This window comes from Pectinophora gossypiella, chromosome 20, assembly GCF_024362695.1.
Source record: "Pectinophora gossypiella chromosome 20, ilPecGoss1.1, whole genome shotgun sequence".
Taxonomy (NCBI): domain Eukaryota; kingdom Metazoa; phylum Arthropoda; class Insecta; order Lepidoptera; family Gelechiidae; genus Pectinophora; species Pectinophora gossypiella.
In genome coordinates this window covers 8,063,571-8,086,235 of record NC_065423.1, presented here as the reverse complement: position 1 = coordinate 8,086,235, position 22,665 = coordinate 8,063,571, and the positions used below count along the sequence as shown (strand labels likewise).

Genomic DNA, 22,665 nt, shown 5'->3' with positions numbered 1-22,665 from the left:
AGGGCAGTGGTTTCCCTCTTGCCTTCCGCCCGCAGTACTCTGTCTGATGCGAGTGGGATGGCGCCCAGAGTCTATTTAAAACCATACTAGGAGTCCTGTCCTTTTTTTTTGACGTGACTTATTGAAGATTTGCTGCATTTTATGGCATTAACTACTTGGCCGGACAAATGGGGAGCGCTGGAGGCTCTCACCCGGTACAACGTTTAAGACAACAGGCCTGAGGGTGCCCAGTAGGGCGCGAACCTCGGCTCAGGGCGTCGTCTGAGAGGAAAAATATTTGAAAGAATTAATCGACCCTAGTGGGTCGATAGCGATAAGCGCTGAATGACGGAGATACCTATTACCCACTACGTTATTTATTTTATTTTTTTGCAGTTCAAGGCACATAAATAGCGTTCCGGGGCGGGAAGCGGTTTTTGACTGTGACAATTTTTTTTGGAAACGCATTTGTCCGGCCAAGTAGTTAATGCCATCTGCGGCAAATCTACAATAAGTCACGTCAAAAAAAAATAAAGGTAATAGGTATTCTGTGCCAGTAAGCAAGTAAACATAATATTTTACCTGCATGTAACCAAGTGCCCTGTGCGCCTATAAGTTCTGTTTGGGCTCATATATCATAAGAACCGTTTCCCTTTTCGGTTATGGAATGGAAGTGAAGAGAAATTGGTGTCATTTTTCCAAATCACGGATAAGTAGATGTGATGTGGAATTGAGAGAGGCGTTGTGAGCTTAGAGAACGGGGACTTCGAAAAAAAGAGTGCTTATACCTACATTATATAGAGGACAAAATTGTCTTCACATACATATTATTATGTAAATGAACACCCTATTGTTGTGATCAGCGACATAAGTCCTCAGTCTCCTTCTACTCTAGTGTGGGTTATGAAGGCAATGACCGAACCCATCACCCTGGTGTCAGGATCACTAATGAGCCGCCTAAAGCCATGAACAAAACAACAATAAGTAGATATTTAATTCTGAATTCAAATTTTTCAGCGGATAAGAAAATAAGTATAAATTAAAATAAAATAAGATGATGTCAAAGTCAAAGTCAAAGTATTTATTACACACCATATGGTAAACAGTTGTTAGAGATATTATAGTATCACATATGGACCCGGGAGGGTATAGCAAAAACAAACAAAAATATTAAGAAATTACATTAGGACAGAAATAAAAAAAAAATAATAATAATAATAAGTACTTAACATTAAACAAACTTAATCTAAAAATAACTATGAAAATCTTAAAAACAATTAATATCAACAAAAACTACATCACTTACTGTCTATTTGTCATGTAAGAAAAACTCTTGCAGTGTGTAAAAACTTTTCTCAATTAGGAAATTTTTTAAGTTAATTTTAAACTTTTTTATGTTTAAATCTTCCTGTAGTACCTTTGGAATCTTATTGTAAATTTTAACTGCCATGGCAAATGGACCAGAACCTTCCATTTCCATGGTTGTTGTGGGGAGCGCTACAGGAATCAGCACCATTATAGGTTGTAATGGTTTTAAGCACCTTCGAAGGACGTAATATACGATCCCGACGAGCCGATTACCCTAGCCATAGAGGCAGCCAATCAGCTCGCGACACCAAACACTTCAGGACCCCGATACCGACCCCGCCGGCGTGGTCGACGATTTCCCTCAATCAGCGCTTATCGCTATCGACCTACTAGGGTCGATTAATTCTTTCAAATATTTTTCCTCTCAGACGACGCCCTGAGCCGAGGTTCGCGCCCAACTGGGCACCCTCAGGCCTGTTGTCTTAAACGTTGTACCGGGTGAGAGCCTTCAGCGCTCCTCATTTGTCCGGCCAAGTATTTAATGCCATCTGCGGCAAATTTACAATAAGTGACGTCAAAAAAAAAGTTTTAAACACAAGTCTGCAATTATCAAGAACTTATTTATAAATAAAATTGTTACTTATTCTTCAATCTTTTCTGCTATAAGCACTCATCTGAAAGGTTTCCTTACCTTCCTTAACTGGTTATGAATGAAGGGGTGATAATAGGGCAAAATTGCTCCAAAATGGCGCCGAATGCTTATGACATTTCAACGCGATATGTTATATTGCTGCTTTTAGTTACAGCCTGGGCAGGATGGAGCAATAAGGCCGCCCAAATTATACTGTATTCATGTGTTAAGTATGTCTGATTGTTGAAAGTTAGTTCTGTGCAATAAAGTATATTTGATTTGATTTGAATGGATCACAACTGGGCCTTTTCATCATCCAAATGAACAAATATAACTATGTATTATAGGTTTCCGGGATTAAATAATGAATATAATCATGGAGTTTGTACTGTCTCCGTTTGCAATTTTTAATATCCTTAAATCATAACAGAAAGCTCAGTGAAATGTAGGTAGTTCATCTTACCTGTAACCGAAAAACTCATATACTTATACTTAATAATTTAAGAAATAAATCCAATCGTTATAAATCCAGTTTTATACGGTTTAAAATAATAATCTGCACCACCAAAGAAGTCGACGGACTTTAATGAAACTAATTGACAAGTCATAATAAATATAATGCAGAATCTGCGACAGTAGCGCCGCCGCGGCCGCGGGATTTCGACTCGGAATATTTGGGTATTTTTAATACTAGTTTCTTTTTTAGTCTTCGTTTTGTAATAACTCTGTTAGAATTTATATATGGAACGCGGGAAGTTACGGATCGCGATAAAAGTCGCATGTAGCATTAAGAATATACGTCATTAACTATGTATATACACTTTAGTGCCTTGTCACATTAGTTTTTCCGACAAATTGAACTGTAAGTCTCGCTAAAAATGTAATACGTTAGCGCGACAGGGTTCTAAAGTGGGCGGTGATATTCCACATGTGTTCTACCTCATGTGCCCAGCCGTACGTAACAATAGGATGTAATCCTCGAAACGAGTACGTACGAGCGGCTTAAAGCGTGTAGGAGCCCCGGATGTGCCGTGTAGTACTCCTACGCGGGTTGTGAATAATGTTCCCATGCTTTGTGGTTTTATTGCGAGAATCCTTTATCCAAGCAAAATATTGCAAAAGTAAAAGACGCAGGGTTTAGCCGGCTGATAAATTGAGCGCGCGGATCTTCTATCTCGCTCACACTTACGCGGTCTTCTTCTTACCGTGTGGGTTGTGACGTGAAATACCAACCTCATCAACCCCGGTGTCAGGGTTATGATTGAGCCGCCAAAGGCCCCTGACCTGGCTCATATAACGATTACTCACTTACATCAGTAAATAGTAACCGGGACCAACGGCTTAACGTGCCTTCCGAAGCACGGATCATCTTACTTTCGGACAATCAGGTGATCAGTCTGTAATGTCCTAACCAAACTAGGGATCACAAAGTGATTTTTGTGATATGTCCCCCCCGGGATTCGAACCCGGGGCCTCCGGATCGTGAGTCCAACGTTCGACCACTGGACCACAGAGGCCGTTATTTACGCGGTAAGAAAAAGGTTTTTGTATGGGCTGTCCGGGGTATGACTAGTAGTCATTGACTACTTATAGTCATACCTGGGATTCGTACAATCCATCTATTAACCAATTTTCATTAAAGTCGGTACTGTTTACGCGTGAAAATGTAACAGAATTACTTTCTCATCTAGTAAGGTAAGGTAGAACTGCATCCGTGGTCCAGTGGTTGACCGTTGGGCTCACGATCCGAAGGTCCCGGGTTCGAGTCCCGGTGGGGACACATCACAAAAATCACTTTGTGATCCTTAGTTTGGTTAGGAAATTACCGGCTGATCAGAAAGTAAGACGATCAATGTTTCGGAAGGCAGGTTAAACCGTTGGTCCCGGTTACTACTTACTGATGTAAGTACGTAGTCGTTACATGAGTCATGTCAGGGGCCTTTGGCGGCTCAATAGTAACCCTGACACCAGGGATAGAAGAAGAAGACCTATGTATAATGTAAAGACTGTTCCTGGCGCGAATAATATTTATGCCAATAGCCGTGAACCGTGTGGTCGACGTAATCGAAGCATCCATCACAATTTGCACTTTTATCGATATATGGTTCACATCGTGAATACTGATGGCACAGCGTTTACGGTATTGCCATGTGTGAAAGCTGTAAGTTTTCTTTTTTTCGTTTATTCTTTCTAAAATTGTATTTATTTAGCTACGAGGGTTTAACTAGCGAACGAATAGAATTGAAATGTAGAGATTTAAGTTAATCACATGAATTTTCGTTTTATTTTGCTGTATAGGTACCTATATATACGTAATTACATGCTACTGCACTAGATACTCTCAGACTTGGTGGTTAAAACGGCCAAATCATCAAAGCAATTCATCTACAAAGCAATATTGCTATTTGACATTTGTTTGCGTTGCGCGCTTACTTTTATATACGCAAATGTCAAATTGCAATATTGATTTTTAGATTTGAGAATTTGAGGTTGGGTTGGGTAGGCAGGATGGGTGTAGGGAGGTTACAATCAAGTGAACGTTCTATTTTTTTTCTGTACGGTGTTACTAACTATGTACGGTCACGAGTAGTAATATGTACACTTTGAAATCATGTCACATTGACTTTTTAAACAAATTAAACCGTAAGTCCCATTAAATGTCTAATATGATAGTGCGACAGGGTTCTAAAGTGGGTACATGATATTGCTCATGACTGTACGTACTATTAAGTTCGCGCCGCGGCTTATGCTGAGTGAGGTCCTTTTATAAAGGACACCACCACCATCGTTGACCAGTTCATACAGTCAATTATTTGTATTTCTCGTGTAAGTTGTTTTTATTATGTGTTTTGATTGTAAATTTTGTTATTTGTTTTATATTTGTTACTGTCACTTGTGGTGTCTCTTTATAATAAACGTTTCTTTATTTCTTTCTTCTTTCTTAATTTATTGTCCTGTGAGAGTGTCGTTAACTGCTGCTGATAAACTGTTGACGGGAGGAGCTATGCTGATTGGTACTCGGATACAGAGCATTGGTACATTAGCGCCTGTGGTACGATCTACCACTCGGAACTCCAGGGTTACTGCCGTACCCTGAAACAATAGCAATATATTGTTAAAAAGATAACCCACTTACCTAGTGCTTGTCCGGTGCCGGCGTTCAAACCAGCGCGCGGCGCTCTCCGTTTGTAATCATACATACATTGTCATACATAAATAAACCCCACCGGGGTAAGCAGAGACTATAGAATTCCATTTGCTTCGATCCTGACACACTTCTCTTGCTTCCTCCACATTCATCAATCGTTTCATACACGCACGCGGGTTCAGATTAAGGTCCGTTTGTAAGGCAAGCCGGTATACCACAGAACAACTCCGGCCGCCGTTGGTCCCGGTTACTACTTACTGATGTAACTTAGTAGTCATTACAGCCATGTCAGGGGCCTTTGGCGGCTCAATTGTAACCCTGACATCAGGGTTGATGGGGTTGGTAATCCACCTTACAACTCACACGATAGAATATAGTGTAACGGTGAACCTAAATAAGTACTTACTAACGGCCTTTGTGATCCAGTAGTTTAGCGTTGGACTCACGATCCGGAGACCCCGGGTTCGAATCCCAGTGACATATCACAAAAATCACTTGTGATCTCTAGTTTGGTTAGGACATTACAGGCTGATCACCTGATTGTCCGAAAGAAAGATGGAAGATTCGGAAGGCCTGTTTACTGTATACTGATGTATGTGAGTAATCGTTACATGAGCCATGTCGGCATTTGGCGGCTTAATCATAACCCTGAGACCAGGTAAAATAGGGTTGGTAATCCACCTCACAACCAACACGGTTTAAGAAGAAGTACTTACAACAGGGAATATGGATTCGATATACATCCTCAGCGTGTACTGCACGACTTCAGTCGCCAAGACTGGGCAGTAGGTGTTGGTCAGGAAGTTGCAGGTGACACTGTCTTCTCGTAAGTCGTAAGGGATCGGCAGTATTCCCATATACGCAGTCGCCAGGGTCCGCATTTCAGTTATCAATCTTGCTGTAAAAAAGAGAAAGCATTACTTTTTTCTTCCTCTTAAGGTTTCCCCTCTTAAAGCCGAGGGTATTAATGACATCGCAACGAATACTGATGGGGATGATTCAGACCATGATTCTGAGTTAATATCAAGTGGAATTTTCCGTTCGCAAAATTAATGATTGTTTTGTGTTTTTTTAAATTATTTTCAATTCAAACTTTTTTGTGATGGAAAATTCCATTTGATTTTAACTAAGAATACTGAGCTGAATCATACCTCTCATTATTCGTTACAATGTCACTTACACCCCGTACAAGTACGTACATGTAGCCATACAAGTGGATATGGGTGTTAGTGACACCGTGACGAATATTGAAGGGGATTATTCAGACCATAATTCTGGGTTGATATCAAGTGCAATTTCCTGTCGGAAAATTCATGAAAATGATTGTGTTTTCTTTATTTATTTTTAGTTCTATACTTTTGCGACGGAAAATTCCACTTGAAATCAACTGAGAATCATGGTTTGATCCCTCAAAAAGTTTCAAAGTCCTCAAAGTTTTCATTACAATGTCACTAACACCCTGTATAATATCCAGGCCTATTCTATTCTACAACTAGGTTGAAACTACCTTGTTTATTGCGAGGTTTCGTCAACAAGAGTACCAAATATTTGTAGCATCCGGGCTATGGTAACACTTACGAGCTCTGAAGACTATGTGGAGGACGACATCCTGAAGTTGCGGCAGCACGCAGGGTGGTGTCACACAACCTTCGATCCAGGTGTGTAGAGGAAGGTCACCAGCATTTCTGACACCTGATAAAAAAAGATAAGCCCACGACTACAGTCCCGACTTGAATATTTAAAGGTACATCCATCACAACATGAAGTGAACCCACTCTTCACCGAGCTTTATGTGAGCCATAACGCAGTCTATAATGGCCAGCTGTGTTAGTGATGGATGAAAAAATATTTCAAAAACATCTAAATATAAATAATACTTTAAACATCATCATCTCCCTAGCTATCCCGTTTTTCACAGAGTCCACTTACCTAACCTGAAGATTTGACAAATCCGTTTTTATACAGAAGCGACTGCCTGTCTGACCTTTCAACTCACGAAGGGAAAACCAGCCCAATACAGGTTAGGTCACATAACTCCGAAAATGTAATTCTCGGGAATGTGAGTGATAATCATTTCTGATCCAAACATGAATTCTAAAACAAACTCGACAATCATTGGTTTAGGCTTGTGCTGAATTTGAACCTGCGACGTCAAAGTGAGAGACAAGCGTTCTTCCAACTGGGCAACCAGGGCTCATAAATAATACTTTAAATATAATACATAACATAAATAGTCTATATACGTCCCACTGCTGGGCACAGGCCTCCCCTCATCCAACCAGAGAGGTTGTTGTGCTTACTCCACCACGCTGCTCCACTGCGGGTTGGTGGAGCTGTTTGTGCTAATAGCTCAGGATCAACAGCTTATCGGGCCTTCCGAAGCACGGAATCGTCTTACTTTTGGCGATTCAACCTGTTGTGTCGTAGCCAATTAAAGAACAGTCTCACAAATAATTAAAGCACATAATAACGGGTTCTTACCGCGTTTAAATGGGGATATGAGACTCCCGATAATTCGACACTGTTGCAAGTGCACGACGAATGACTGTTAAGTCTCACAAAGTTATTACGACAACGTTCCCATCAGGAATTGAAAGCTCCAGATCATGACCCCAACGCTCTTACCACTAAAGTATGCAGGGTGAAGAAGTTGATAACAGTCTAATAGTGACTATCAATAACTCTGGAGAGATGTTACTAAGTAGCAATCAATGCAACTTACACTGGGCGACATTTGTAGACTCCTGCGCCGCAGCTAACACCAACAAACAGGACACTACCAACACTCGCAACATGATTACAGTACAAATGACTAAAATATGTGATTATTTTATTTAAACAAACCTTATCTCTCTAGATAAGCAGGTGGTGTAACAGGTGTGAGGCCGATTATTCATCCGATAATCAATTAAAGACATGAAAACTTAAAAACAGTATTAAGGGGCCCTGTCTTACGAGGACAGCAATATTCAAATTCAATTCAAATTCAAAAATATCTTTATTCAGTAGGTAACATAGTTACACTTTGAATCGTCAATTTTTATAACGAACGTCTCATCCGCCCAAAACTACTGCAGCTTCTCACAACCTGTATAGCCGGGGAAAAGAAGCTGCAAGAAAAACCTCGGCACAGGGCCCTAGACGTTCTTTTAAAAAAAGGCAACACGATAGAAGAAGACCAATGTCGAAAGTAAATTTTGAGGCCATTGGTGAGGTATGTTTAATACAACTGGGGAGTTAAAAAGGCCACACCAAAGCAATTCCTCTAAAACAGCAATATTGCTATCTGACATTTGTTTGCATGGCGCACTTACTTTTATATGCGCAAATGTCAAATTGCAATATTGCTTTTTTTTAATGAATTGCTTCGATGTGGCCTCTTTAACCCTCCTGTTTTATCAAACATACCTCATCTGTCGTCAATGGCCTTTTAGCCTTGTATTATTCTTTATTTTATGCTATGGCGGCAAACTTAACTTTCGACATTAGTCTTCTTCTATCGTGTGGCTTGTGAGGTGAATTACCAACCTCATCAACCCTGGTGTCAGGGTTACTATTGAGCCGCCAAAGACCCCTGACATGGCTCATGTAACGATCACTTACATCAGTAAGTAGTAACCGGGACCAACGGTTTAACGTGCCTTCCGCAGCACGGATCATCTTACATACATACATACATACATAAACTCACGCCCGTAATCCCAAATGGGGTGGGCAGAGCCACAAGTAATCAAAGACAACTTGCAGCCACTGTTGATACGAAATCCTAAGATGGATATGATGAACGTTATGGTGATAAGGGATCAGCCGGATCATCTTACTTTCGGACAATCAGGTGATCAGCCTGTAATGTCCTAACCAAACTAGAGATATCACAAAGTGGGTTTGTGATATGTCCCCACCGGGATTTAAACCCGGGGCCTCCGGATCGTGAGCCCAACGCTCAATCACTGGACTACAGAGGCCGTCACACATAACATAAGCTCACGCGTATATCCCAATTGGGGTAGTCAGAGGTACATGCATCGCATCGCATCTAGGTGAAGTAAGTAACCACATCTCACCGGTGTTTCTATTAAACCAATGTGATAGGTGGTGAGCCGTATCGCCGTCTATAACAGTCGACGAGATATTACTGAAAATTGCACTTAAAAATATATTTTTTTAAATAAAGTAGGCTCGTGTGTCTAGTTGTTACATACATACATACATACATACATAAACTCACGCCCTTAATCCCAAATGGGGTGGGCAGAGCCACAAGTAATCAAAGACAACTTGCAGCCACTGTTGATACGAAGTCCTAAGATGGATATGATCAACCTTATGGTGTCTAGTTGTTAAGTGCAATAAAGTAAAGTATATTAGTGTTTGACCACAATCTCACCTGAAGGTAAGTGACGATGTAGTCTAGGGTGGGTCACGCTTACCTAGCAAGTGCCTATTCACTCTAGCCTTGAAGACTCCCAGATTATAACGAGCTGGAAAAACAGACGACGGCAGACAGTTCCAGTACTTTGCTGTACGCATCAAAAAGGAAGAGGCAAAACGTTTAACTCATTGTTGCAAGCCGCTCAACCACAGTGACTTGTTTCTCAGTTTTAAATCACAAATAAAATAGAATATCGACAAAGTCTTATAAAACAAAACGACCAGCAAAATTGGATATCGCTGAAGAGACGGCAGCAAATATGAAGTCCAGTTGAGTTGAATACGGAGATGTTGTAGTAAGACTTTCAAAACTGAATATTTAATAACATTCCTAGTTTTATAATTGTCAGTTGACCTTGACTCGTCTAGTGAATAATTTCAGAATTATTTTATTGATCACACTCAAACTACTCAAAATATTTGAAAACTTATTCATCTTAGGACTTTCGTGTCAATTACCAAAAGTGTTTGCAAGTTGTCTTGTAGTTGCTTCTAGCTCTGCCCGCCCCATTTGGGGTAACGGGCGTGAATTATGTATGCTATAATATTCATAATTATAACACTTTTAATAGTACCTACACACATGAAGATCTGTTTGAAGAACTTTTATGAAGACTCTTTATGAAGAACTTTTGCGAATATAAAAGTAAGTGCGCAATCCAAACAAATTCAAATAGCAACATTGCTCTTTTAGATGAATTGCTTCGATGTGGCCTTTTTAACCCCTCTGGCGACGCTCGGTTGACAGGAAATTAAAAACTCGACATGTCATGGGAGCAGAGAGGTGGGAGGAGTAAAAATCTGTTATTCTAGCCCTACATCCCAACAGGGGATAAAAGGATTAGAAAAAGAAAAAATGTTACCAGTAAAATTAAAATAATCCTGAAGGTAGGAACTAGAACGTATCTTCTCCTCAGCCATAACACCTTGCGAAATGACGTAAATTCAAAAATGTTACATTGACCTTCAACAAGTTTATCCATGATAATTACGTTGAATAAATGATTCTGATTTCTGATTTCGCATTATTCTTAGTTGCCACTGGGCACCCTCAGGCCTGTTAATCTTAAATTTTATAACGGAGAGCCCTCAGCACTGCTCATTTGTCCTGCCAAGTAATTAATGCCATTTGCGGCAAATCTACAAAAGGTCCGGTCAAAAAAACCTTAGTTCCTAAATAAGTAAAATATTTGGAATCTTTGGAAGTAAATATAATGGCCCCGATTCCTGCAGACACCGCCTAATTTTATTTTAAGTTATATCCGTCATTTTCATATCCGTCGAAAAGGAAAGGGACGGATGATTCACAGCTCTTAATTTTAGGAAGAATGAGTAAATTAATGTGTCGGGTTATTGACTGTCGTAAAATTTTTAGACGGTTGGTTTTGTTAAATTAATTAACATTAAATATATAATAAATAATGTATATAATTCAATTTATAAATAATAAGATTTAATTTCATTCATTTCATAAAATACTCTGCATAATTATAAATAAAAAATAACAAAACGTTTTTATGTTAATGGTAACACCATAATCTAAGTTTTTGTATGTTGCCTGTATTTTTTTCTTCTTCTCCTCAACTCACTGCATAATGGTTGTAATTTGTTAAACTTAATTTTAAAATACAGTCCATTTATAATTTACACCAGCTTTTTATTTCTACAGGTTTAGATTTGTGCTTAAAATTGACGTGTGTTCCATAAATTTTATGCTTGTCGATTACCCGTCCCTTTCCTTTTCGGCGGATAAAAAAATGACAGATATAACTTAAAATAAAATTAGATGGTATTTACAGGAATTAGCACCAATATGTCGGTTTTATCCATCTTACTGCGACATAGACGCGATGGGGAGAGCGCGCCAGTGACGGACATGTATATTTATTTAAGTACCCGAACGGGAAAAAATTCCTGGTTAGGTAAGCGGACTATGTGAAAAACGGTATAAGTAATGCTTTAGTCGAACTTTTAATCAGCTGCAGTAAACTGACGTTTCAAAATGTCATTCCGTAAAATACTGTTGCCAGCCTATTTATTCTCAATAGGGATTCATTTCACTAAAGATCTAATCGTTCCACAACTAACTCATAATACTTTTTTAATTTACATAGATTAAGTCATACTAACATCAATATGAACCATAGTAGTTGGAAATAAATTATTTGATTTGATTTTGATTTCATTCTATTTTAATTATTCATTTATTTTAAAAGCAAAACCAAACTGATCATTCATTGAATGATTCACTCACTCACTTACGAGTAGTTGCAACCCACAAAACATCATTTTACTGCAGCTAATAAAAAGTTCGACTTTTTTTAGGGAGACTAAGGTAAACGCTCCTATTAACGCCACCCAAAAATCGACATCGTTTACCGCCACCTTTTTTAAATTGCGGATATTTTGAATTGTGTCCGAGATAGAAAATTGATTCAAATGTCAAAAGATACATGTATTAATTGACTATGAAACGAACATACCCCTGAGCGTGAGCAACAACAGTCTAATTTGTGATTGGTCTGTAAGTGTGCAGTGTCCGCGAAAGCAACGCGCTCCATACAAGCCACTACTGAAATGCATAAGCATACAACATTTTTTTCTTAAGGTTTTGTGTCCGATGAAACATATTTTTCTTCATTTTAGTAATTATAACTACTTGTTAATACGTTTAAGAACTGAGAAAGCATGCTATATTTGATATTTGTGTTAGTTTTAAATGATTAATTTGAGTTTTAAAATGTGGCGGTGATAGAAGCATACATTTGCAGTTTGGTTACTATTACCGCCACCTATGGCGGCGATCGATATTTGTATGATATTTGTATTTTTTAATTATTTAAGGTAACACGGCCAATCATTCATAATGTTATCATCTTATTTTATAGTATGGTTCATGAACTATATTAAAATCTATTAACGCCACACATTTGGTGGAATTCAAGTATCCTGTGCTGCATATAAGTTAATGTATTTTTTTAAGAAATGTATGAACAAGTAGTTGAAGTAATTATGAATTTCTTATTTAAATACTTTAGATATTTATTAAAATATGCTTTGAAACTGGTTATTACATACGTAGCTCTCATTTTGAATATTTATTTGTTTTCTTAAGGCTAATTTTTATGTGGCGGAAATTGAAACACAGAAATTACATACATGTTTCTATTACCGCCACCATAGATTCCCTCTTATGATTTATAGACAGGGTGATGCATTATTCTTCGGACTGACAGAGACGGACGGACAGACCGAAACGGACGGACAGAGACAGACGGATAGACAGAGACAGAAGGACAGACAGAGACAGACGGACGGACAGAGACAGACGGACGGACAGAGACGGACGGACAGAGACAGACGGACGGACAGAGACAGACGGACGAACAGAGACAGACGGATGGACAGACGGACGGACAGAGACAGACGGATAGACAGAGACAGACGGACCGGCAGAGACAGACGGATAGACAGAGACAGACGGATGGACAGGCGGACGGACAGAGACAGACGGATGGACAGAGACAGACGTCAATTATGTATATAAATCTATGAAACCAAAAGATTTTTCTGTAGTTTATGTCATAATTCATTTAATAAAAAAATAACAATAATAATAAAGTTTATTGAAAACTCCTCATACAGAATCATTTCGTCGACTCCCGAAATCCTGAGGGAGATTGGGAGTGTCTATAGACAGCTATATTCCACGAAAACATCAGGCGAAAGCATGGCTCGAGACCCTCGAGCCAAGCTTACCCGACACTACACTGAAGATATCCCGGACGTCAGCCTGTACGAGATTAGGATGGCCCTCAAACAGCTCAAAAACAACAAAGCGGCAGGAGATGACAGAATCACAGCAGAACTCCTGAGAGCGGGCGGAACGCCAATACTCAAAACGCAGAGGGCATAGAGCGGAAGCGAGGTGGTCCTGTTCTTCAAGAAAGGTGATAAAGCCCTACTGAAGAACTACAGACCTATCTCGCTTCTGAGCCATGTCTACAAGTTGTTTTCGAGGGTCATTACGAATCGTCTCGCTTGCAGATTTGACGACTTCCCGAACAAGCCGGTTTCCGAAAAGGCTTTAGCACCATAGACCACATCCATACGCTGCGGCAGGTTATACAGAAGACCGAAGAGTATAATCTGCCACTTTGCTTGGCGTTTGTGGACTATGAGAAAGCCTTTGATTCGATCGAGACCTGAGCGGTGTTGCAGTCTCTTCAGAGGTGCCAAGTGGACCATAGGTACATCGAAAAGCTAAGGGACCTCTACCAAAATGCCACTATGTCAGTTCGAGTACAGAACCAGAGCTCTAATCCGATCCAACTGCAGCGAGGAGTGAGACAGAGAGATGTCATCTCTCCGAAACTGTTCACTGCTGCATTGGAGGATATTTTTAAGCTTCTGGACTGGAAAGGATTTGGCAACAACATCAACGGTGAGTACCCGACGCACCTTCGATTTGCCGATGATATAGTCCTAATGGCTGAGACCCTGGAAGAACTGAACACCATGCTCGAGCATCTCAGTAACGCATCCCAACGAGTGGGTCTTAGCATGAACATGGCAAAAACAAAAATTATGTCCAACGACCATGTCGCACCCACTCCAGTTCAGGTTGGGAACGTTACACTCGAAGTTGTAGACCAGTACATTTACCTAGGACAAATAATCCAGTTAGGTAAGTCCAACTTCGAGAAAGAGATCTCTCGTCGGATCCAACTCGGATGGGCAGCGTTCGGGAAGCTGCGGAACATCTTCTCGTCCAAAATACCAGTGTCTCAAGACAAAAGTCTTTGACCAGCGCGTGTTGCCAGTGATGACCTACGGCAGTGAGACGTGGCCGCATACTATGGGTCTCGTGAGGAGGCTCGGTGTCGCTCAGCGGGCAATGGGGAGAGCTATGCTCGGTATTTCCCTGCTTGATCGAATCAGAAATGAGGAGATCCGCAGGAGAACTAAAGTCACCGACATAGCTCGGAGAATTGCAAAACTGAAGTGGCAGTGGGCAGGACACATAGCGAGGAGAACCGATGGCCGCTGGGGCGGAAAGGTTCTGGAGTGGCGACCACGTGTCGGACGACGCTCAGTGGGTAGGCCCGCTACAAGGTGGGCCGACGATCTGGTGAAGGTGGCGGGAAGCCGCTGGATGCGGGCAGCGCAGGACCGATCGTTGTGGAGATCCTTGGGGGAGGCCTATGCCCAGCAGTGGGCGTCATACGGCTGTTGATGATGATGATTATTGAAAACAGTTCGTTTACAGTTTTTGTTGGAACGCTGTCTTTCAAACTAGGTGAACCTGTATTTTAAGAGACAGTGCCTTCCCAATTTATGTATCTATTAACTACATTAACAGTGGTAAAAACAACTTTTTTTTTAATAAAGTATTTTATTGTACCTGAATAGTTGGTTAGATATCTCGTTGGCGGTATTCGATGCAGCAAAGGCGGTAATAGAAAGAAACCGCAATTTATGTGGCGGTAATAGAGGAAAGTGAGTTTTCGGACATAAAATTATTTTTTATCCAAAATATTCACTCAAAATTAAAAATTCTTGATGTATTTAGCAGAAGACAGTCATAACAATACAAATAAAATAAATAAGCTGCACTAGCAAATACAGAAGTACTTAATTTCTGAGAGGTAATCAGAGCATAGCTTAACCTGGCGGTAATAGGAGCGTTTACCTTATTATATAATCGTAATAATGCATAATGGCCATAATAGTTCCATCCACCCTGTAACAGTCGTAGCCAGTATGGACATAGTCTTCTTTGTATGAAATTGAGTTTGTTGTTTACTATGCACTTACGTCGCCGACCGAATGCGAATAAATCGAGAAAAATCTAAATCGATTTTGTGAAGTCCACGTTCTGTTTACCTCGTTATTTTGGAAACGGTGATAAAAACGATAATACATAGTGATGCTGATTGCAATACACAACATCAATTTTTTTTAAGTTATACCTCTCATATAACTTTCTTAGAGACACAATAGACTTATTAGCCCTAGTTTGGGAACGTCAAATGTTTGTACAGTCATGAGCAATATAATGTACCCACTTTAGGACTCTGTCGCACTAACATATTTGACATTTAGTGTGACTTAAAGTTCAATTTGTCAAAAAAGTTAATGTGACATGGTACCAAAGTGTATACATATTAATGCCCGTACCTTACTTAACCTACTTTAACCTACTTTACTTAATTCTTAATTTTTATGATTGTAAAAGGGTAAATAACTTAGCCACTATAAGGTGGAGACTAGTAATTATCCTTTAGTTATTGTTTGGTTATTATTTTAGAAAATTTATATGGCCGTAAGTTTGGTCAAATAAATAATAAATATTCTTAACCGCAGGCATAAATGACGGATTTTACAATCGACGTTCCCCGAGGTTTGAAAAAGAAATACCTACTGAATTAAGAATGGAACTAGTAATACCTACTTAATTAAAAAAAAACATGAATTTTGCGACGGAAAATTCCACATGATAGGCTCAAAGTCATGAGCTCAATCATCCCCCTCAGTATTCGTAAATTTAGTCTCTAACACCATGTATAGGTTCATTAGTACTCTAGCCATAAAGGCGGCCAATCAGCTCGCGACAGCAAACACTTCAGGACCCCGATACCGACCCCGCCGGCGTGGTCGACGATTTCCCTCATTCAGCGCTTATCGCTATCGACCCACTAGGGTCGATTAATCCTTTCAAATATTCTTCCTCTCACACGACGCCCTGAGCCGAGGTTCGCGCCCAACTGGGCACCCTCAGGCCTGTTGTCTTAAACGTTGTACCGGGTAAGAACCTTCAGCGCTCCCCATTTGTCCGGCCAAGTAGTTAATGCCATCTGTGGCAAATCTACAATAAGTCACATAAAAAAAATGTATAGGTAGTAAGTAATATTGTTTATTTTATGCTGAAACTGTTGTAATATCAAGTGTAAGTTATCTTCTATTGACTATGCCCACCCTGCAAGGGATTGCAAGCGTGAATTGACTTTCTGTCAGATAGAAAAGGTCAAAATCCGCGTGTTAATTGGTATTATGAATCAGTGCAATCTTAGATTACTTTTACATGATAATTTCCTGATATCTGTAATCACGTACTAGTATTTTGAAGCTAATTAAAGATTGCTTCAAAATTCTTGTTAATGATTATTTTATTTATCAAAGGAATACCAGTTGCATTTTTAAGGCAGTGGTTCCCACCCGGGGGCCTATGCAACCCTGTTTGTGGCACCCAGTTCACGCTCCGTTCCCTATAATTAGACCCCGCCGGCGTGGTCGACGATTTCCCTCAATCAGCGCATCGCTATCGACCCACTAGGATCGATTAATTCTTTAAATTATTTTCCCTCTCAGACGACGCCCTGAGCCGAGGTTCGCGCCCGACTGGACACCCTCAGACCTGTTGTCTTAAACATTGTACCGGGTGAGAGCCTTCAGCGCTCCCCATTTGCCCGGCCAAGCAGTAAATGCCATCTGCGGCAAATCTACAATAAGTCACGTCAAAAAAAAGTTCCCTATAATAAGTATGCGTTAGATATAAAGAATAATGCTGCGATTGAACGGTAATTCTTCGCCCCAATTCGCATGAGGCGCCGAGCTAGATGCACCTCACCCCCTAATGAGTAACGGAGAGAGAGCGCAGACTGCCTGTCTCGCTCATACTTACGCGGTAAGGCGGCACAGTAAGAATGGGATTTACTGTCTGAGAGAGAACTGATATTAGGCAGCTGAATTACTCAATTGTATTAACAATATTTTATCTTTATTTTTTTATAAAGAACGTCTAGGGCCCTGTGCCAAGGTTTTTCTTGCAGCTTCTTTTCCCCGGCTATACAGATTGTGAGAAGCTGCAGTAGTTTTAGGCGGATGAGACGTTCGTTATGTAAAATTGACGATTCAAAGTGTAACTATGTATTACCTATTGAATAAAGATATTTTTGAATTTGAATGCGATTTTTATGCATTCTCCAGGGTGGGGGTAGTGAGACTGCACTAGCATTAAGGCCGCCTATGTACTCATTCTTTTTCTCTTCTGTTTTATATTTTTGTATTTCCCGTGTGTGCAATAAAGTGTTTGTTAAGTAGGTACATTTTCTAGGCATGTCTCTAGCTCTATTTCCGTATGCAAGCATTTTGATGAATGGTGACTAAAATATGACTGTGAATCCTAAGGGCCCTGTTTATTAAAATGTTGGGAACCCTATCTAGAATCTGATTATCTGGAGTCTATAAAAGATAAGTTTCGTTGAAAATTAAAATTAAATTCACATTATTTTTGTTTTATCCTCATTCCTACGATAATCATGTTGCGAGTATTAGCTGTGTCTTCTTTGATCGTGTTGGGTGCGGCGCAGGGGTCTAGCAATGTCGCCCAGTGTAAGTTGCTTTTTGACTGTTATCATAGAGATGATAGAGTTCATAGAAGAGACAGCCTTCAGCCTCAGCTTTTTTTATATTTCTTGTCAAGCATAGCGTCGCATGTCTCTATTTCCTCCTATTTTTCCTTAAACTTTGAAATAAACTCTTCTCAATAGTCACATCAAAATGCTTTGACTCCCCCTAAATTTTGTAGATAAAGTGCCAGATTAACAAGTTAACAGCGCCATCTGTTGGATTTACGGTGTACTAGTCGAATAGTTTATTAATTTGAAAAATGAGTCATTTTAAGAATGGGTCCTTTTAAGAATAAGTCATTTTGCAAATAGCTCTTTACAAGAATAAGCCATTTTGCGAATAGGTCTTTACAAGAATAAGCCATTTTGTGAATAGGTGTTTACAAGAATAAGCCATTTTGAGAATAGGTCGTTTTAAGAATAAGTCATTGTTCGAATAGGTCCTTTTTAGGATAAGGTGTTTTGCGAATAAGTCCTTTGTCTACTAAACCAGCCCAGGGTGGCCATAGGGCAGATCAGGCAAATGCCCGAGGGGCCGGTTGTCGCCGGCTGGTTGGTCTGGCTGCTGGCTCGTTCAACCACCGACTATTAAGAAATGCAAGCAATCTTCATCATCACTTCTTTTTGGTACTTAAATCTAATCAGTTATGGTGTGGTTTTGATGATCCCCCTAGCGGTCTACCCTAGAATTCCCGGACTGCCGGTTCATGCTTGTGGTGACGGCTGAACGATGGTAGATCTCGCGATTTCCACCTGATTTATTACCACCATCTTACGTAGAGAGGTGGTCATTTGTCAAACGATCGAGCCGGTTTTAGGTCTCAGTACCCTTTCGGAGCAGTTTACCAGATTCTCAATTCACCAGATTCTCAACTAACCAGATTCGCTACTCACCAGATTTTGTACTACCAAACCCTACAAAACCGCTACAGGCCTTTTCAACCCAGCTATGACTAATCATTGAGTAATTAAAATTCAATACGAGAGAAGACTTCAAGGAGCCCGCCGAAGTTTATCAGTAAGTAATAACCTGGACCAACGGCTTGACGTGCCTTCCGAAGCACGGATCATCTTACTTTTAGACAACCAGGTGATCAACATGTAATGTCCTAACCAAACTGGGGATCAAAAAGTGATCTTTGTGATTTGTCCCCACCGGGATTCGAACCCGTGACCTCCGGATCGTGAGAACAACGCTCAACCACTGGATCACGGAAACTATTATACTTGGGCACTTTTTCTTCACCAGGCGTAAGAAACGAAGGTGAACTTCCTCTGTCTACATTCGTCAGGGGGTGTCAGGGATCGCCATGCTTGCTGCCGCAAAATGAAGAGTTGGTTATTGACATGGTTTTCAAAGCTCGTAAGTACCTACTTCTTCATTAATAAACTGACCGTTGTGCGACTTGATACCATCATCATCATCATTTTAAAGTATATTAAACTAAACAAGCATGTTACGTATTTAGTGGCATATCTATCTGTACCCTTATTCTTTATTCTATGACTGGAGTTATCTAATAGTAGCGTGAGATGGCGAACGTTCCTTTTGAGTAAAATTAAAATAAGTATGAACAAGTTTGTGTTTGTCAGATCCCTTTTTTACCCGTGGTACTACTAAGCCTTACAACAGTACCAATCTTACTACTGGTACAGTCAGAAGCAAATATTTAGTGACAGTCAAAGTATACATATAGTTAGCGACATCCAGAACGACCAATAATTAGGGACATTCACAACCTGCGTGATCAATAAGTTGATCACGCAGGTTGTGCCGATGTTTTTGGTCACTTAGATTGTTACTATCTATACGGCCACCTTGAACGTCCGTAATTATTGTTGATAACTTGATATCATTCAAATTTTAAATATTATAACAATATTCATTGTCAGCACCCTCACTTTTGGCTTTTGCATACAACTTTTGGATGGTAGCTGGTATCCTTAGCTCAGTTTTAAAACTTTTAGGGATAACAGCCGACTCATAGCAATTATGCCACAGCCTGTAACTACATATTTATAAATGTAAACAAATATTGTCATATATTTAAGGCTTTAATGGTACGAAATAAAGATATTATATTATATTATTCTGGATGTTGCTAACTATATGTATACCGTGCGTGACTGTCACTAACTATTTGCTTCTGACTGTACTACCAGTCTTACTACTGATAAGTAGTACCGGTCATACTAGTAGGTAGTACCACTCTTTTTACTGGTAATAGGCTTATCTAAATAAAATAAGTATTTATGAACAAGTTTGTGTCTGTTAGATCCCGTTTACCTTTACTAGTCTTACTACTGGTAAGAAGATAAGACCACACACGGGTAAAAAAGGAACATATGGATCATCCTTATTGTGCTAGGTATTTGGGTCATTCATTACACATTACCTATATAAGTACAGTGAAATAAATCTTTCTCTCTTTTTAAGAGTATTGTTAAGTTTTTAATATTTTAGTTCTACTTAGAGAAAGTCACTCGCAAGGCATACCACTGAGCCAGGGGTCTTGGGTTCTCAGCATTCAGTCATTACCAGCTACAATTTGGCATTTTGCATCAAAGACTAATCAAAGATCAGTTTTGCATAGTTATGTCATGGGTAATGAGAGAGCTCACGGGTGATTTTTAGTATGGGCTTAATCCACCAATGAAAATAGTGTCACGGGAGAAAAAAAAAAAAAAAATCCTATACTACTTGTCTAAAGCGGGTTGTGCTATGGGCGAAAAAGGTGCAGTACTTACCTATAATACCACTATGTACCACTATAGCAAAGTTTTAGATCTCAATTATTGTTAGTAATACTTTTAAACAACAATTTTGTCTAAAGGTACTTACCCACTTTATTTTTTATATAAATGCATGCTGTGTTTACTTAAAATTAGTCACTACATTTAACTTATAAGTTGCAAATGTACAATGACAAATACAATGACAATTACAATGTGTTAATGTAAGTGATTGTTAGTAAACCAAATAAATAAAATAATTATTTTCGTGTATTTTCTTCTTCCAGCAAGACTGATTACTGAAATGAGGACTCTGGCGACCGTGTTTATGGGAATTTTGCCAATTATTTTCCCTTTAGAAGAGAATAGTGTAACCTGCAATTTTCTTACCAACACCTACTGTCCTATCGTTGAAGACACAATCGTACATTATATATTGAGGTTGCCTATCAGCGCAGTATTCCCTATTGTAAGTAAACCTATGTACTTAGGTATATTTTTATTATTAAAATACAGAATTTTCGTGCTTATAAAAAACCGTGTACCGTGGTCTGGTGGATGAAGCTTTTACGTACTTATATATATTCACGATATCGAGAACCGGGTTCGATTCCCAATGGGGACATTGTCGAAATCACTTTGTATTTCTTTTTACTAGGTTAGTACAGCAGACCGTAAACGTAGCAGCGGTAAACGCGCTCGGTCTGCGATTGTTGAAGTTAAGCAACTTTCGCAAAGGCCGGTCATAGGATGGGTGACCACAAAAAAAAGTTTTCATCTCGAGCTCCTCCGTGCTTCGGAAGGCACGTTAAGCCGTTGGTGCTGGCTGCATTAGCAGTCGTTAATAACCATCAATCAGCACTGGGCCCGCGTGATGGTTTAAGGCCCTATCCATAGGGAAGGCCCGTGCCCCAGCAGTGGGGACGTTAATGGGCTGACCATTCTTACTAAACTATTAAGTAATGAGTCTATATTATTCCAGGGTACGTCGGTGATAGTGGAGTTCCATGTGGTAGACCTTACAACAAGCCCGAATCAACCGCTGCTTTGTATTAGAGTACCAGTCAGTATAGTTCCTCCGAACAACAATTTATACCCAACCACCAGGGGTATATTGGAAAAAGGAGGGTTATGGGCATCAGATAACAATACTCTCATAGAGCAGTGAAGGCACAAACATAATTAATTACTTATTTAACATTTTGACAGTCCCCATATCGTAAAAACCGACAGAGGGATTGTGTCCTCTAACATGATGGACTGATGTTATGGGCGATAGGCTGATCCCTTATCACCATAAGTCCAACTTACGACATCGTATCAACAGTGGCTGCAAGTTGTCTGTGATTACTTGTGGCTCTGCCAACCCCATTAGGGATTACGGGCGTGAGTTTATGTATGTATGTTTGACAGTCCCCATACAAAATGTTTTGACTTCCTTGTAAGTCCCGTATATTACTTCAATTTTTATACGTCCTGGTAAAAACGAAAAAAAATATATACTTAGGTATTCTAAACACTTCACAATACCTATTGAGTGTAATAGGAATTAACCTTATCTCTTACTAAGTATCATGAAAAAAATGGAACTTTCAAGAGCCGCATCAGGTGGACAGTAGCATACATCAAAGTTACCCGGGATCCAAGTGGAGCACCCGCCCTTAGTGCGTACCTGGTATTTTCTTAGTGACCCATATATGGGCCACGGGCGTATGGAACTAGTCCCTCAAGACCCGTATATGGATCACTGGACTGTCAACGTGTTAATTCGAAGATCATCCGACATTACAGAGAACAGACAATACTGTGTTATGAAATAAAAAACCTATATCTTTAACTATTGTTTTTCACACTCTACCTTTCGTCATCACCATCTCCCTAGCTTTATCCCGTTTTTGACTGGGCTGTTAACCTACCCTGAAGATTTGACAGGTCCGGAAACCAGCCCAATACAGGTTAGGCACTCATCATATAAGTACTTATTGTGCGTTCAAGTACCATAGGTACTATTTGTAGATTTCCCT

At 39.8% G+C, this 22,665-nt stretch overlaps 2 protein-coding genes across 2 annotated transcripts; one reads left to right on the top strand and one right to left on the bottom strand.

Moving 5' to 3' along the window:
* Positions 1 to 4,173: 4,173 nt before the first annotated feature.
* On the bottom strand, positions 4,174 to 7,902 carry LOC126376075 (uncharacterized). Its single transcript, XM_050023244.1, has 4 exons — positions 7,789 to 7,902; positions 6,645 to 6,758; positions 5,783 to 5,964; positions 4,174 to 5,011 (listed from the first exon to the last, which is right to left on the bottom strand). The coding sequence occupies exons 1-4, from the start codon at positions 7,859 to 7,861 to the stop codon at positions 4,865 to 4,867; spliced, it is 516 nt and encodes a 171-aa protein (XP_049879201.1). The 5' UTR covers positions 7,862 to 7,902; the 3' UTR covers positions 4,174 to 4,864.
* A 9,876-nt stretch (positions 7,903 to 17,778) lies between these two features.
* On the top strand, positions 17,779 to 22,478 carry LOC126376072 (NPC intracellular cholesterol transporter 2-like). The gene is made up of 4 exons (XM_050023240.1): positions 17,779 to 17,891; positions 19,158 to 19,271; positions 20,929 to 21,110; positions 21,624 to 22,478. Exons 1-4 carry the CDS (start codon positions 17,819 to 17,821, stop codon positions 21,807 to 21,809), a joined length of 555 nt encoding a protein of 184 aa, XP_049879197.1. The 5' UTR covers positions 17,779 to 17,818; the 3' UTR covers positions 21,810 to 22,478.
* Positions 22,479 to 22,665: the final 187 nt, after the last annotated feature.

Excerpts from the sequence above, each read along its gene's own strand:
- LOC126376075 (XM_050023244.1), bottom strand. The coding sequence starts at position 7,861 with ATGTTGCGAGTGTTGGTAGTGTCCTGTTTGTTGGTGTTAGCTGCGGCG. Across the intron at positions 5,965-6,644 it reads CCACATAGTCTTCAGAGCTC|CAAGATTGATAACTGAAATG; the intron begins GTAAGTGTTACC and ends TCTTTTTTACAG. Across the intron at positions 5,012-5,782 it reads TCGAATCCATATTCCCTGTT|GGTACGGCAGTAACCCTGGA; the intron begins GTAAGTACTTCT and ends CTATTGTTTCAG.
- LOC126376072 (XM_050023240.1), top strand. The coding sequence starts at position 17,819 with ATGTTGCGAGTATTAGCTGTGTCTTCTTTGATCGTGTTGGGTGCGGCG. Across the intron at positions 19,272-20,928 it reads TGACATGGTTTTCAAAGCTC|CAAGACTGATTACTGAAATG; the intron begins GTAAGTACCTAC and ends TTCTTCTTCCAG. Across the intron at positions 21,111-21,623 it reads TCAGCGCAGTATTCCCTATT|GGTACGTCGGTGATAGTGGA; the intron begins GTAAGTAAACCT and ends ATATTATTCCAG.